The following is a 14,814-nucleotide window of genomic DNA, read 5'->3' as shown; positions in this document are numbered from 1 at the left end:
TCAGGGATGGCGAGCCTTTTTCTTATGGCGTGCCAAAATTGTGTGCGTGCATGCGCACACCAATTCAATCACCTCCCATCTGAGCATGCACGCATGACCACCACCACCCCACGCATGCACGCACTATCCCTCCCCAGGCTCCATAGGCTTCCTGAAACCTGGAGAGTACGAAAATGGCCTCCCCCGGAGGCCATTCAAAAGCCGGAAATGGATCGTTTCCCAACTTCTGGTTGACCCGTTGGAGCCACTTTTCGCATTCTGAGGGCGAAAAACGCCCCCAACGGGCCAACCAGAAGTTCAGAAATGATCCTTTTACGGCTTCCGGAGGGCCTCTGGGGGAGGCTGTTTTCACACTCCCCAGGCTTCAGGAAAGACTACGGAGCCTGGGAAAGGCGAAAAAGAGACCCAACCAGAAGCTTGTTCCCCAGGCTTTCCTGAAACCTGGGGAAGGCAAAAACGGCCTCGCCAGCTCTCCGGAAGGATGAAAATCAGCTGGTTGGTGCATGCGTGCCGAAGCATATGGCTTCGTGTGCCACCTGTGGCATGCACGCTATAGGTTCACCATCATGGATATAGGTTATAGAATAAAGTCATAGACAGTTTACAAGTTTATTGTCTTGGTTGTCTTAGGGATCTACAGCAGATGTGCTAATTTTTCAACAACAGTTAATTCTGTCTCTAATATCAGAAGTTTTGACACTGTGAAGCCTTTTGTGTTTTCTAAAGGTCACATTTTTATTCCAACATTTCACTTATATAATTTTTCATTTAGATGAAAATGTCTTTCTTACACAGCTATATACAACGTAGGTTAAAAGTTCATGGATTCTGAATCATTTGTCTCAAGACAAATATGAAATCCAACAAGTCAAGAGAACGATGTCTGGGGAAAATTTACCAAAGTAGGAGAGTGCAATCTTCATAACTTTGAGGGTTGTACCCATAAGAGTGTCAAGGAACTATTTTTAAGAGGGATTTGGAGACATTAAGTGGTGAAAAGATTGCTTTAAGCATCTAAATCTTAAGTCTATGTAATATACAGTGGGACCTTGGGTGCTGACTGTAATTCGTTCCGGGACTTCAATCGGCACCTGATTTGGTCGTGACCAGAAGCAAGACTGACTGCTCATGCGTGCAAAACACAAAAAATGGTACGCCATGGCTGTATTTATTCGGCACCCGATGTGTTCATGACGTGAGTGAAACATTTAGCGGATTTTTCGGTTGGCACCTGAATTGTTCGTGATCTGAGCCATTCTGGAGCCGAGGTCCCACTGTAATGAATGTATTAACACTATAGCTATGGCTATCTGGATCTGGATATCCTCCATCTTTAATCCTAAATGCGGTTACACTGCCCCCATTTGGACTGGCATCACATCTGGGATTCTTTCTGGACCACAATTCCTATTCAAGCAGCAGATGGCAACCATTCCTAGGAAAGTTTTAGCAGAGAATTACTTTAGTTTGCCATTTGAACTCATATCTGGACTGGGAGATCCTTAGTCTCTCATGCTTTGGTGATCTCATATTTCAACCATTGCAATATACTTTACCTAAGAGTGCCCTTGAAGACCATTGGAAGCTATGACTAGTCCAGAATGCAGCAGCAGGTGCAAGTTATTGGGTGTCTCAATATGTTTAAGTAACACCTCTGTTCTAGGACACACGTTGATGACTACCAGTCTAGGTGCAAATCAGTGTGGCTCTTATCACCTATAAAACTCTTAATGGCATACAGTCTAGTTATTTGAAAGATGTCCATTTAGTCTCCCAACGACCGATAAGATCGCACAGGGTGGGCCTCCTCCGGGTGCCGTCAGCCAGACAATGTTGGCTGGCAACCACCCGGGGGAGGGCCTTCTCTGTAGCCGCTCTGACCCTCTGGAATAAACTGCTCCCAGAGATCCGGACCCTACCCACTCTCATGGCCTTCCGAAAGGCTATTAAGACCTGGCTATTCCGGCAGGCCCCGGGCTGTTGAACTCATGACTGAGTTCCAGCCCCGATTAGACTGGGTGTATGTTGTGGCTTTTTTAAAAATCTATGTCTCTGTGTTTTTAACTTTCTATTTTTTTTTAATGCATTTTAAGCCGCCTGGAGTCCTTTGGGATTGGGTGGCCTATAAATTCATTAAACCTCTAAACCTCTAGTTGCTGTTTGTCCGATATGATCCATCAGTGTCCACCAACCAGGTAGGATCCAAAAAATGAGCCCACTGTATCACAGAGACTGACCCCTGGAATGACATCTTCTTAGTACAGTGTTTCTCAATCTCAGCCTAGGGGAATTCTGAGAGTTGGAAGTTCACACTTCTTGAATTGACACGGCTGAGAAACATTGCCCTAGAGATGTGTACATCCTGCATCTGACTTTAGTTGGATGAGCACCTAACACCAAGCAACCTTTTTTCTACTCCTGGTCCAAAACAATTACCGCCTCATTTTTAGTGAAGTTTAAGGAAGTCTTATAATAATGTCCCATAAATACTTTCCTTAGCTATTACCCACATGGTACAGAAAAGCAAGGCAAATCACTGTGCTTTATTAATTATACACCCTAAAACAAGAATCCCTCAACAAGATTGAAAGATTCTCGAATACTGCATCAGCAAAGACTGGGTATTAGATTTGACAAAGCCTTTTCCTCATCTCCAGCATCTAATATTCAGAAGTAAATGAGCATTAACAATAATATTTATATGGAGGAAGTAAACCTCTTTATTATTCATGAAGACATTAGATTGCTAACTTACCTTCATGACATTAAATAAAACTTCCTGCCCAAGGCTATCTTTTTCTTTAAAAAAGTCGTGTTCAGGATATGTTCTAGCAATATCTCTTCTTATGAGCTTTTCACAAGGCGAAGTCATTTTCAAGAGTTCTGAATATTGATCCTTGATTGTCATATTTTGAGCTGTGCACAAAAGTTGCCACACTATTGCTCGGAAGTGATGTGGTATCCCTTTTCGAACAAGTTCCTAAAGCAGTAAAATATATATGTATTTAAAATTCTGATGAGCTTTCCTTATGGACAAAGTTTGCAACTCTCTACAAGGTTGTGAAAATTGAAATCTACCCAATAATCCTAGATTTTCTTTTAAAAAAAAAACACCAGCTAAATGCAAACCAGATAGCAATAGCAATAGTAATAGCAGTTAGACTTACATACCGCTTCATAGGGCTTTCAGCCCTCTCTAAGCGGTTTACAGAGTCAGCATACCACAGTCTGGGTCCTCATTTCACCCACCTCGGAAGGATGGAAGGCTGAATCAACCTTGAGCCGGTGAGATTAGAACTGCTGGACTGCAGATAACAGTCAGCTGAAGTGGCCTGCAGTACTGCACCCTAACCACTGCGCCACCTCGGCTCTCCAGATGTAAATCCAGATGATTTACTATAGTTAAAATTCTTACATTATTGTTGTCTTATTTATTTTATTCTTCTTTGCATCCTGCCTTTATTATTCTTACAAATCATTGAAGGCAGCAAACATAGCCAATACACCTTCCTTCTACTATTTTTCCCATAACAAAAACCCTAATACTGAATAACAACACTCAACAAACCTTAATCTGTTTCTCTTTCTTTTTGCGTACATCATCCCATTCATTTACTATTCTCCCCCAGAGGATCCAGGAATCTTCTTCAAGATGGCTAAGATTGCTAGAAGCCGATGAGCTAGACACAAGTGAGGAGCCACTGTTTCTTCTTGATCCATTTACTGATCTCAATGATTTGCTGTCAGTCTCCAGCAACCTGGGGGGAAAACCACAAAATGGCTTGACTGTCAAAATATTCAACACATTGAATTGAATTGAATTGAGAGACCGCCTGCTGCCAATTACCTCCAATAGACCGATTAGATCCCACAGATTAGGCCTCCTCCGAATTCCATCCACTGGCCAATGCCGATTGGTGAACACCCGGAGGAGGGCCTTCTCTGTGGCTGCTCCGGCCCTCTGGAACGAGCTCCCATTGGAGATTTGGACCCTCACCACCCTCCAGGCTTTCCGCAAAGCCCTTAAAACTTGGCTGTTCCGACAGGCCTGGGGCTGATGAGTTCCTGTCCCCGCTCGAATGGTGTGCCTGTTGAGTTGTTTTTTAAATTGTGGTATTGTTTGTCCATGTCTTTTTTTCCCTATTTGTATCCCCTATCCCCCCCCCCCCTTGACTTGGGTTGTGAGCCGCCCTGAGTCCCTTCTGGGAAAAGGGCGGCATAGAAATATAATAAATTCAATTCAACACATTGCTCTTTCATTCATAGAAAATATGACTGCAAGACAAATTCTATTTTCTTGCATAGATTTCATTTGTTATATCTTGACTGTATAACAGAATTTAACTATGTACAAGGCGTTTCTCAAGCTACAACCATATTTAACTTTTTTTTTTAAATGAACTTTTATGCCTTTGATTAAACAGGACAAAAAAAAAACTTTTTATGCATGTATTTATAAACTACTAAAATTGTTGTCTGTTTGTAACCTTCAATTAGCTCAAGCAATGCATCATAGGACAAACATTTCTGAATCAAAGTACTGCAAATCTATTAAGTTAAACAATGCATACACAACATTCATGTTACTCCTGGGTAATGGAAATGTTAAGGCTCTTCAAACTAGTTGTATTCACAAAGTTGTGACGGCAGCAGGTTTCTGCAGTTGGTTGCAGTGACATGATCATGATGTGCGATGTTCCCTGCCAGCTTCTCACAAGCAAAATCAATGGGGAAGTTAATGCTGTTCCTACTCACACTGCTTTTTTGGCTTCCCGTGATCATTCTATTTCTTGATATAGATAAGGAAATATCTCTGAAAGATTGACCTAATGGCTCATAGGTTGTCTAATTATATTTACATGCATGAGATGCATATTACATATTATAATATGTATTATAAATTCTTCACAGAAATTTCAATGAAATATGACTACATTTAATTATAATCATCTACATCTAATTTAGGTAAATATGAGTCACTTTGAATTGCAAGATAGGTGTCAATATACATTTAATAAATAAGTAAATAAATAAAAAAAAACCTTGTTCATAAATTGCAAGCAACTTCAGCTTTCTAATCTGAACAATCAGTATTGGAAAGAACAAGCATATGATGAATTCTCTAGCAATAAGAATGACATGGAAAATCAATTTGCATTGCTCAACCATCAATTCCCATATAATAGGTAAATAGTTCAAAAGAGCATGATCATGCAAGTCAACATTATTTCTTCCCAGAAATATATTAACACATTTATAACATCTAATAATTTTAGGGCATTGAAAAAATATATGTTTTAATGAGCTGCCCAGAATTGTTGGGAATCAGGTGGCATTCAAATCTAATCAATAAATAAATAAAGCATGATACTCACTGCATTCCAACAATAGTGATTTATCTTTTCATACAAACATACATAATAATTCAGTATATCCAAAATATCATTTATGTAAAAAAAAAAAAAACCTATAGTCTAAGAACTTCTGACATTTTTGACACCAATATTAAAGTGCTTTCCCACCTTTAGGCAAATACACTTTTTAAAATCACTGCATTAAATTTATTGATAACAAATATTTCTAAAGACTAATTGTGGGCTCTTTTTTTTTTACCAGAAAGGATTTGGTGATCACTTCTAATAATTTAGCTGTATCTGGAACTGAAAGTGCTGCTGGTCTAAAAACATCAACAGATGTTATACTAGAAAAATTGCATTAACATAGAAAATGGTTAAAAGACGCCCATCACCCAATGATTGATCTAATGTAAAGATCACAGCTTTTATTCAATTCTTCCAACCTCACCCTTGAGAGCAGGATGAAATGCTCTGAAGTCTGCTACCGGTTTGCTTAGTGCACACATGTGCACATGCACACCGCGCAGCGCTGAAAATGGAGGATTAGGAAGCCATTGCAAAGGTAAGTAGAAACGGGGGGGGGAGAACAGCTGTGCCGCGTGATTTACATTCACTAGGAAGCCGGATTTCCTGCTTTCTAGCGAATATAAATTGTGCGGCACAGCTGATGGTTGTACAGCTGGCTCAGGGAAACCGGTAGCATTTTTTACTACCGGTTCGGGCGAACCGGTCCCAACAGGTAGTATGTCTCCATGCTTGACAGCCAACATACGGAAAGAATGTTTTGAAGAGGAAGAGGATTAAGGGTTTTACAGGGGGCTGAAATCCTGGATGGGACGGGCTGCCTCAGGCAAGCTGTAAAATAGAATTGTGTTGGAGAGAATAGTTATTTTATTTTATCTCTTTTTATATTACATGCTGAGAATGTAGAACCTTATTCTCTTTTGTCACTTTTAATAAAGTTGATTTGGGTGTGTGTGTGTGTATTTGTATATTCTACAAAAAATATATAATTTGTTTATAAAAGATCCTATCTCTTCAGGTGAATTATAATTCCCAGTAAGAAATTTTACTTTGAGAACCTGGGAAGAGTTCAAAAGGAGCATAGGCACACCATACATTTCAACACCTTTCTCAAGAGATTACATGGACTATGGCTTGAAAAATTTAGCCTCTCTCCCCAGGCACAGGGGAGGCACCATCTGTCAGGGAAACTGATCAGGAATAGAAAGAAATTAAACATCTCCCCTGCCATTTATTCCATCATATTATTGTGTCTCCACGCTGATTTTGACTTCCACACCCATTTTAAGAAAATAAGTTCATGAAATGAAGAGTTATCGACTGAGACGGGTGGCCCCAGGAACTGAATAAATACATAAATAAATAATCGTATGTGCGCTTCTACAGGATTCATGAAAGAGCTCCTGCGTATATTCTTTCAATTTTCAAATACTATGCTACTTCTTTGATTCTAATAATATAGGTGTGAAATTGTGATGAACCTAGCAAAATTGCAAGGCACTGTTCCAAGAAGCTGTTCTTTACAAGCTTCACAACAAACAAGTCCAAATTCCAGACCAAGCTTAGAAAATGCAGGATATATTCTGAAAGCAAAAAAAAAAAAAAACCCAAAATACTTTTAGCTCTAATGCTATAAAACCACAATGTAAAAAACACCCATACTGCAAAATATTGATCATTATTCTATTATGAAAATCTTACCTGAATAGGCTCATAGCTTTTTAATTGACAAGATTGAGTTTAATGCCATAAGCACAAAGTACTGTTAGCCATTTCCTTTCCATTAATGATTTACCTTTTGCAAATAAGATTAGTTGTTCACTGGGACTGAACCAAACCAACTTTGAAGGAGGGGAGGGACTTAACCCATTCTTTAACCTGATAGTTGAATAAAAAGTATTTTATATTACGTTCCCCAGAGAAAATATGTTTCTTCTTTTTCATAAACGTATTTCTGTAAACACTTCTACATCTGCTCAGATCCAAGGATTCCCCCACCAAATACACAAAGTAATCATTTTAGAATTCCACGCATTCATCAAATCTAGGCCAATAGTTCCTGTAGTTTGCAAGGGAAGACGTTTACATTTATAAGTGATGACACCAGCCAATTCATCCAACTTGTTAAGAATATTCCTTTCGTCCCTATATTAAACAAAAGATGGTTATGTTTAAAAAAAATAATCTTAATTTATAAAGTACAGACCAAAATCTCAGAAACTTTCCCCCAAAACCCACAACTTATTATCCATGCGTGAAAGCGGGTAAAACTCAAAAATTGCTGGTTGGGGGAAAAGTAAGCTTGAACGTGTAAAATGGCTCATTTCTGAAAAAGAGACTGTGAAATCAACCAGCTGACAATGGTCTAAACAAGAAGAAAAGTATTTTAACACAGAAAATGAGGACAACCTATAAAGAACTCAGTGAAGCACAACAAGGATAGGAAACTGCCTGCATTGCCTTTGCTGTCATTTATCATTAACTTATAAGGTAGATCAGATCTAGATATAGAGACAGACAAGAAATAAGTCTCTTCTCAGTTATTTAAACCCAGAAGCAATTCTTAATTATATGTTGGACTAAAGGAAGCCCGGATCACCATGTAAAGATTTGTACAGGTGTGATGAAACCAGGTTAATGGTCAAAACAGCATCATTTCTTCTAAAATTATTTTGGAAATAAAAAGTACTTTAAAATATTGCTGCCAACACCCTATTAAGATACTTAAGAGTTATTATACTGAGCTGATTTGCTGTCTTAAGAATTGTTTCCCTAGTAGCTTAGCCAGAGGCAGCAGGGAGTTGTTATAGTCTCTCATGATTTGGAGTATATAAAGAATCAAAACTCTATTTAATTATAACATTGTAGGGATAGGTATTTGTTCTGACCCCCCTTGTCCCACACCAACACACACTCCGAGCCAAAGATAAGTTACGGCATTTAATTAACAGACAAACAGGTCCTTGGCAGCAAACCGGCACAGATAAGCTTGGCCAGCAATCCAGCATAGATAAGGCTTGGCAGCAATCCAGCCTGCCAGGCTCACAATAATGTTCTCCGACATTAATTCCTGCGTTGACTTCTGCAAGAGGGGCGTGTGCACAAGTAGTCTTTTTATAGTCTGGAGAGGAGCCTAATGACCACCAGCTGAGTGCAATTACCTCCTGTAACTGCGCAACTGTTCCTGACGCCTATTTAACTCTTCGGTGCCGTGCATCCAGGAACAACTCACTACTGGCGCCGGCTCACTCTCCCTTGTCTCCTCCCCACTGGTCCAAGGCTCAGGCGCCTCCTGGTGGCCAACCAACCTCTCTGCGCCCTGCTTGGAGTTGGAACCCTGTTCAGGGTCCTCCACATCCTCCAGAGCCAACTTATAGGGCCCCTCACTGTCGGAATCTGGTGGCAGCTCCAACGGCTCCTACTGGGCCACAACAGGTATTATAGATATATATTGTTTTTGTTTAGAGGTACAGAACTCCATACTTACATAGAGAAACAAGTTTCCCTTTTTTCACAAGACCTACCAATATTTCTTTTCTTTTCACATAACTGTCTCCTTTTCTTTTATGTCTTTTTTTCCTTTAACTGTCCATTTCATTTTTGCATGACTTTGGACCAGTCGTTCTCTCAGACTCAACTTCTACCTCAGAAGTTGTTATTGTGGAAAAAATGGAAGGACAAAGAGCTGTTTATGATACCTTGAGGTCATGTATAAAAAAAATGTGATCTAAATCTAATAAATGAATAATATAAATCATGCTCCTGGTTTTGAATTATTGGAGCCCTTCATAAAAATTAATGAAAATATTTAAGTGGCTGAAAAATTTTATATAGTCGATGTTTTTCAAAGGATATCAATGAGATTATTCTTCCAACATCAGAATGTCCAAAAACTGGGCATGTACAGAAAGGCAAACAATAAATGATACTGCATACAAAATAATCAAAGAGATTCCTTCTCACGTAGGAATAGATCCTTTGCAGAATAACTGGTTAGCTGAAGAGAGATTTTGGCTCCCTGTATTCATAATGTGAAGGATTTCATAGATGTGGAAGTAGTACTTAAAACCAGCATCTTGTGTATTTTTTTCACAACACAGATTTACTGCAAGATTAAAAGAAACTATACTTTTGTAATAATTATAATAATCCAATGCATTATTGTATCTGTTGGAAGCACCACAAGGTGGCACCATATGGCAGAGCTCATCTGGGCTAAAAAAGCTAAGCGGGGAAAGACTTGATTGAGATGGGAGACTTCGAGGAAACCCCAAGGCTTAGTCTATTCTAAAAAGACAAACATGCCGATATAAGGCCAAGTAAGACCATTTCTATGTTGATGCCAAGAAAGTTCCATGAAGTGTTCCCGTAAAGGAAGTTTATCTACCTTACCTGAAAGGGACATAAGATGATCTTCTCCATTCATTAAAGGAACATATATTTAAGAGATTATTTAAATCAATGTTTATCAAACCTGGCAACTTTAAGATGTATGGACTTCATCTTACAGAATTGTCCAAGAATATTGCGCAAACTAATTATAAACAACAAAACAGCACTGTTCACTGAAATGATTCACTGGAATGAATTATCATGTGCCGGTTGTGAAAAATTGGTGGGAACATACCTGTTCTGTCCCGTGATTCTAATGAATATGCAGACACAGGCTTGGCTGTCTGCCACGACTAGTTACGGAGATAAAGCCACCCCTTGGATAGAAGCCTAGAATGCTATCTTCAAGAAACCAAGATTAGACTTACGGAATGCTTTCTCAACGGCTAGTAAAGTGGACTGTTGTTTCCTGCAAAGATTCCCCTCCCATTGCTCCACCTATAAGCTCTTGGGAGGGACCACAACAGTAGCCACCTGTCCCTATTTCCTTCTATGACATCTCCACAGCTGCTCCCTTCTCTTCTCAGCTCTACGCACAGGGACAACCTCCCTCTGTTCCTCCTCACTGCTCCCTGACTCAGATGCCACCTGGTGGCCAACAGGCCTCTCTATTCCCTGCTCTGACTCCAAACACCCTCCAGAGTCTTCTTCATCCTCCAGAGCAGTCCCATAATGGTTATCACTGTCAGAGTCCACCAACAGCTCAGCCAGCCGCTGCTAGGCCACAACACTACCGTTGAAAAAGTAGTTGAAAATGACCAGGTTAAAATATTATGTTATTTCAGAATACAGACTCATAACTCATAACACACCAGATATAACTGTGGTTGAAAAGAAAAAGTGTGTATAACTGATGTGGCAATTCCTGGAAGTAGTAAAATAGAAGTAAAAAAACTGAAGATCACGAAGAATCAAGATCTAAAAAGTTGAAAGACTGTGGCATAAACCGGGCCATGGTGGTTCCAGTGGTTATCCACCCACGTGGGATTACACCAAAAAATCTTGGACAGCATTTAGAAAATCTCTGTGTTAAGAAAATTTCCATCCGTCAATTACAAAAGGCCATACTGCTTCAATCCGCACATATATTATGCCAATACATTACAACATCCTAGGTTCTTGGGAAGAACTTGATGCATATGAAGACCAACATCTAAAGCTGAAGAACCGCCACCAATGACTTCATATTGCTGTGTATATAGTAACAATAATAACTTAACACCTTCAAACAACATCTGTCTATCCCAGGACTTTGGGAAGGACTCAATAGGTGAATAAAAATGCCAAAGCCAGTCTAAGCATCTGGCTGTCCGTGCAGCCAATCATAATAATTTAAACTTGTATATCGCCAGACTCTCACTCTCAACAATTCTGAGAAACAAAAGTAAAAGGACCAAAGACTGCCACCAACAACAAAATAGATGGGCTCAATTATAGCAGTGGTTATAACACTGAAGGAACCGAAAAAAGAGGTTAGGAACAAATGTCCTGTAGAAGACCTATCTAGATCAATGGTTCCCAAAGTGGGCAATACTGCCCTCTGGGGTGGGTGGGATGACTTAGGGGGGCGCTAAGAGGCAAGGGGGGCGGCAGGCGGCAGAGAAGCAGCCACGCTGAGCCTACAGCTTCATCTGGCCAGCCTGCCTTAAATGCCCATTCTTCATTGATCTACTTGATACTACCACTGCTGCGTCTCGCTGCTGCTGCTGTCTGCCATGGCGACTTAAACAACAGCAGAATCAACCCTAACTACCAGCAGCCTCAATCACTAAATAAAGCATTTCAATAAATGCTTTCAATAAAGCATTTTAAAAAAGCAACCAAAATAATGTACTGGTCATATACTTGCAGAAACATACATGCATTCTTTTCAATATACATATAATTTAAATTAACTCTTTTGTTAACACATGCATATTGTTTTTTTATAAAGTTTTTTATTTTTTCATGTTCATAACAAATAACCACATGTATACTATTACATACCAACATTATATTATATTGTTAAATGTTTACATCTATTTGTCTTACCATCAACTCCCCAAAAATTATTATTGGCTCTTCTGCTCTCCATACACAGTATTTGTACCCTATCCATCACTTTCTTCTCCCTCTCTCCTCCTCCTCCCTACCTTCTTTCTTCCCTCTGTCATCCTTCTCTACTTCCCCTTCCTCTCTTCTTCTCTCTCTCCTTTCCACTCCTTCTTTCTCTCCTCCTCTTCCCCCCTCCCCGCCCTCTCTCCTATCCCTCTCTTCTTCCCTTACCTCTCTCCTCTACTTCGCACTCTTCATCTCATTTACTTGGTGTATTTCAGGCTCTGAGCAAGCTCCATTTTATGTTGATCATATTTATAATTCCATGTCAATATACATAGTTAATTTTAACATATATCTTCCTCCTTTTTTAAAGGAAAAAATATACATATATAATAATTATATTTTTAAACTCCCCCCCCCCAAGCCTATTTTTGGCCAAGATGTAGACCTGGTTATGATTTCCAACTATTCTCATCCTTATATTCATATAGTTATGCATCCTTACATGCCCCAAATTTGTAGTTCTCAATAATTTTCCATTATAAGTATATTTCATGTTCCCCCTCCATTTTTCCATATCTTGACTTAGCTTACTCTTAATTGTCTTTAAATAACAATCCTTACTGTTCAATGTTCATTACAATTCCATTAATCTACTATGTAGAATAACAAGGGGTACACACCTCACTTTGTTCATCATCTTAAGAGTTCTATATGTATCCATATTTCATGTATTTTAATCTATACTTAATTGTTCTTCCATTGCCATATTCAATTAATTAGCAACTCAGTTTAATTATCATGTATAAAAGTGAATCACATACTTCTACTTTACATTCTCCACATAAGTTTCATATTTGTCCATATTCCATATATTTTAACCTTTATTTAATTATATTTTCATTATCATATTCAATCAGTTAGCAACTCAGTTTAATTATCATATATAAGAGTAAACCACATATCTCAACTTTATATTTCCCATATAACAATTTCTAATTGTCTGATTTTTTTTCCTAGTAAGTCTTTTGTCCCACTTCTCTATTCCGGCTTCTAACTTTTCTTTGTTTTGACATGTCCACCCTCTTCAATTTTCCCCAAGCCACTGTCAAACCCAGTGAAATATTTTGTATTTCCCTTTGTTGGGGCATAACTCCCCTCTTCAGTTTTCCTTATGTCACTGTCAAACCCAATGAAGTTTTTTGTCTGCTTTTTATTTTCCACCTTTTCTACCCCTTCATTATCTCCCCCTTCTTCCTTCACTTCCTGCTTCTTCTCAATACCTAACTTCAAATTTCTATTTAGACTTGATTTTAATGATTTATGCATATTTTAATAATTTCACGTAGCTCTTCAAATTCCCACCTTTTCATAATGTCCAGTTCCAAAATTACAGTTAGTTATACAGTTCTTATTTCAGAGTTCTGGTCCACCTTAAATTTAGCTAATTCAGGTAATTTGAAGAGGAAGAGAAGCGGGAGCCATCTTGATCCTTTGTTCTCCCTCCAGCAAAAAAACAACACCACTACCTTCATATTTTCCCAGTTCTTGATTTTATTTCCCGCCCCCCCCCCTGTTACCTTCCACCTCTCATTAGTTAGAGTTGCTTAAAATATATTAATTGGAATGAACTTGAACACAGCTAATCTCCTTGGTATGTTTCTCTTCGCCTCCTGCTTTTTCCAAATTCTGGTTAATTAAAACTTCCTGCTCAGGGTTTCACATTCCATTCGCAGGCTTTTCATCCCATCTCCTACATGCTCCTGTTCAGTTGCTTTGGCCAGAAGCCAGCTCTTGTGCAGCCATGTTGCCCTGCTGCCTTCCCGACGCCAATTCAGAAAGCAAATCTCCGACTTACGAGGGACCTGGGTCTGATGAGATGCTGCCCCTTCTTCACCCCCCACCCCCACCCCCAGGGAGGTTCTGATCCAAAAAGATCTCGGCATTGGTTAGTCAGACAGAGTTCATGTGAGGCTCTTCTGAGCTCACACCTCCCTCGTCTGTCCAGCTGGAGAACTTCCGGTCGAATCACATGTATATTGTTGTTAGTCATTCTGAGCCAGACCATTACAGATATTGATTAAATAAATAAATAGTTTCAAAATTGAATAATGATGGTGGGACAAAGCAAATGAAACTTCTCTCTGACAGGACAAACCCAGTTAATTTATTTTATATCTTCGGAACATGCTGAAGCATTTTTAAATAAATATCTAAAAGAAGCTTTTACAACCACGATTGATCCCAAAATTTATGTTGCTAAGTGAATATTTTGTTAAGTGACTTTTGCTCCATTTTATGATTTTTCCTGCCACAGTTGTTAAGTCAATCATTGCAGTTGTTAAGTTAGTAACCTGGTTGTTAAGTAAATCTGGTTTCCCCATTGACTTTGCTTGTGAGAAGGCTGCAAAGGGTGATCACGTGACCCTGGGGCACTGCGACTGTCATAAATATGAGTTAGTTATTAAGCATCTGAATGTAAATCACATGACCATGAGGATACCGAATCGGTCATAAGTGTGAAAAATGGTCATAATTCACTTTTTTCAGTGTCGTAACTTCACTAAGTCACTAAGTAAACTGTTGTAAATCGAGGACTACCTGTATAAATGTCAAGGTGATGATCACCTACCTGTTTTGTTCTTCTAGTTTAGCCAGTAGCTCTACCTCATCAGGACTCAGTTCTGCTGGCGATGACGGAGACACTGCTGGCGTGGAGTGTGTGGTAGAGGAGGATGTAGTGTGTAATGAAACAGATGGACTTGCCACCTGGCTGGCCATTTGACTGACAGTGTTCTTCACCCATGAGAGAGTAGAACTGAATCTCCCTGCAACCTTGTCTGTCGCCACCTGTAGGAGGGGAGGAAAAACATTTTCTTTAATACTCCTGCAAAAAGTCATGTAAGTATAAGTTGTTCCAAAGGTGCTTTTTCAAGACGCAACTGGACTTTCTGGTTTTTCTTTGAAGATGTTTCGTTTCTCATCCAAGAAGCTTCTTCAGCTC

The 14,814-nt window shown here is 39.3% G+C and overlaps 1 protein-coding gene across 3 annotated transcripts in view; it reads right to left on the bottom strand.

Annotated features, from left to right (window-relative positions):
- Window positions 1–14,814, bottom strand: part of EVI5 (ecotropic viral integration site 5) — a 78,340-nt gene that overhangs the window by 49,480 nt on the left and 14,046 nt on the right. For 2 of the 3 annotated variants that reach the window (XM_032217559.1, XM_032217558.1), the window contains exons 2-4: window positions 14,443–14,660; window positions 3,569–3,758; window positions 2,756–2,980 (exon numbers count right to left, since the gene is read on the bottom strand). In XM_032217559.1, the coding sequence (XP_032073450.1) occupies window positions 2,756–2,980; window positions 3,569–3,758; window positions 14,443–14,591 (564 nt within the window). In that variant the 5' untranslated portion in view covers window positions 14,592–14,660. Of the gene's footprint in view, window positions 1–2,755; window positions 2,981–3,568; window positions 3,759–7,082; window positions 7,165–14,442; window positions 14,661–14,814 lie in introns of those variants that run through there. The other variant, XM_032217557.1, reaches the window with a different exon arrangement.

This window comes from Thamnophis elegans, chromosome 5 (genome assembly GCF_009769535.1).
Source record: "Thamnophis elegans isolate rThaEle1 chromosome 5, rThaEle1.pri, whole genome shotgun sequence".
NCBI classification, from domain to species: Eukaryota; Metazoa; Chordata; class Lepidosauria; order Squamata; family Colubridae; genus Thamnophis; species Thamnophis elegans.
This window is presented reverse-complemented; position numbering and strand designations above follow the sequence as displayed.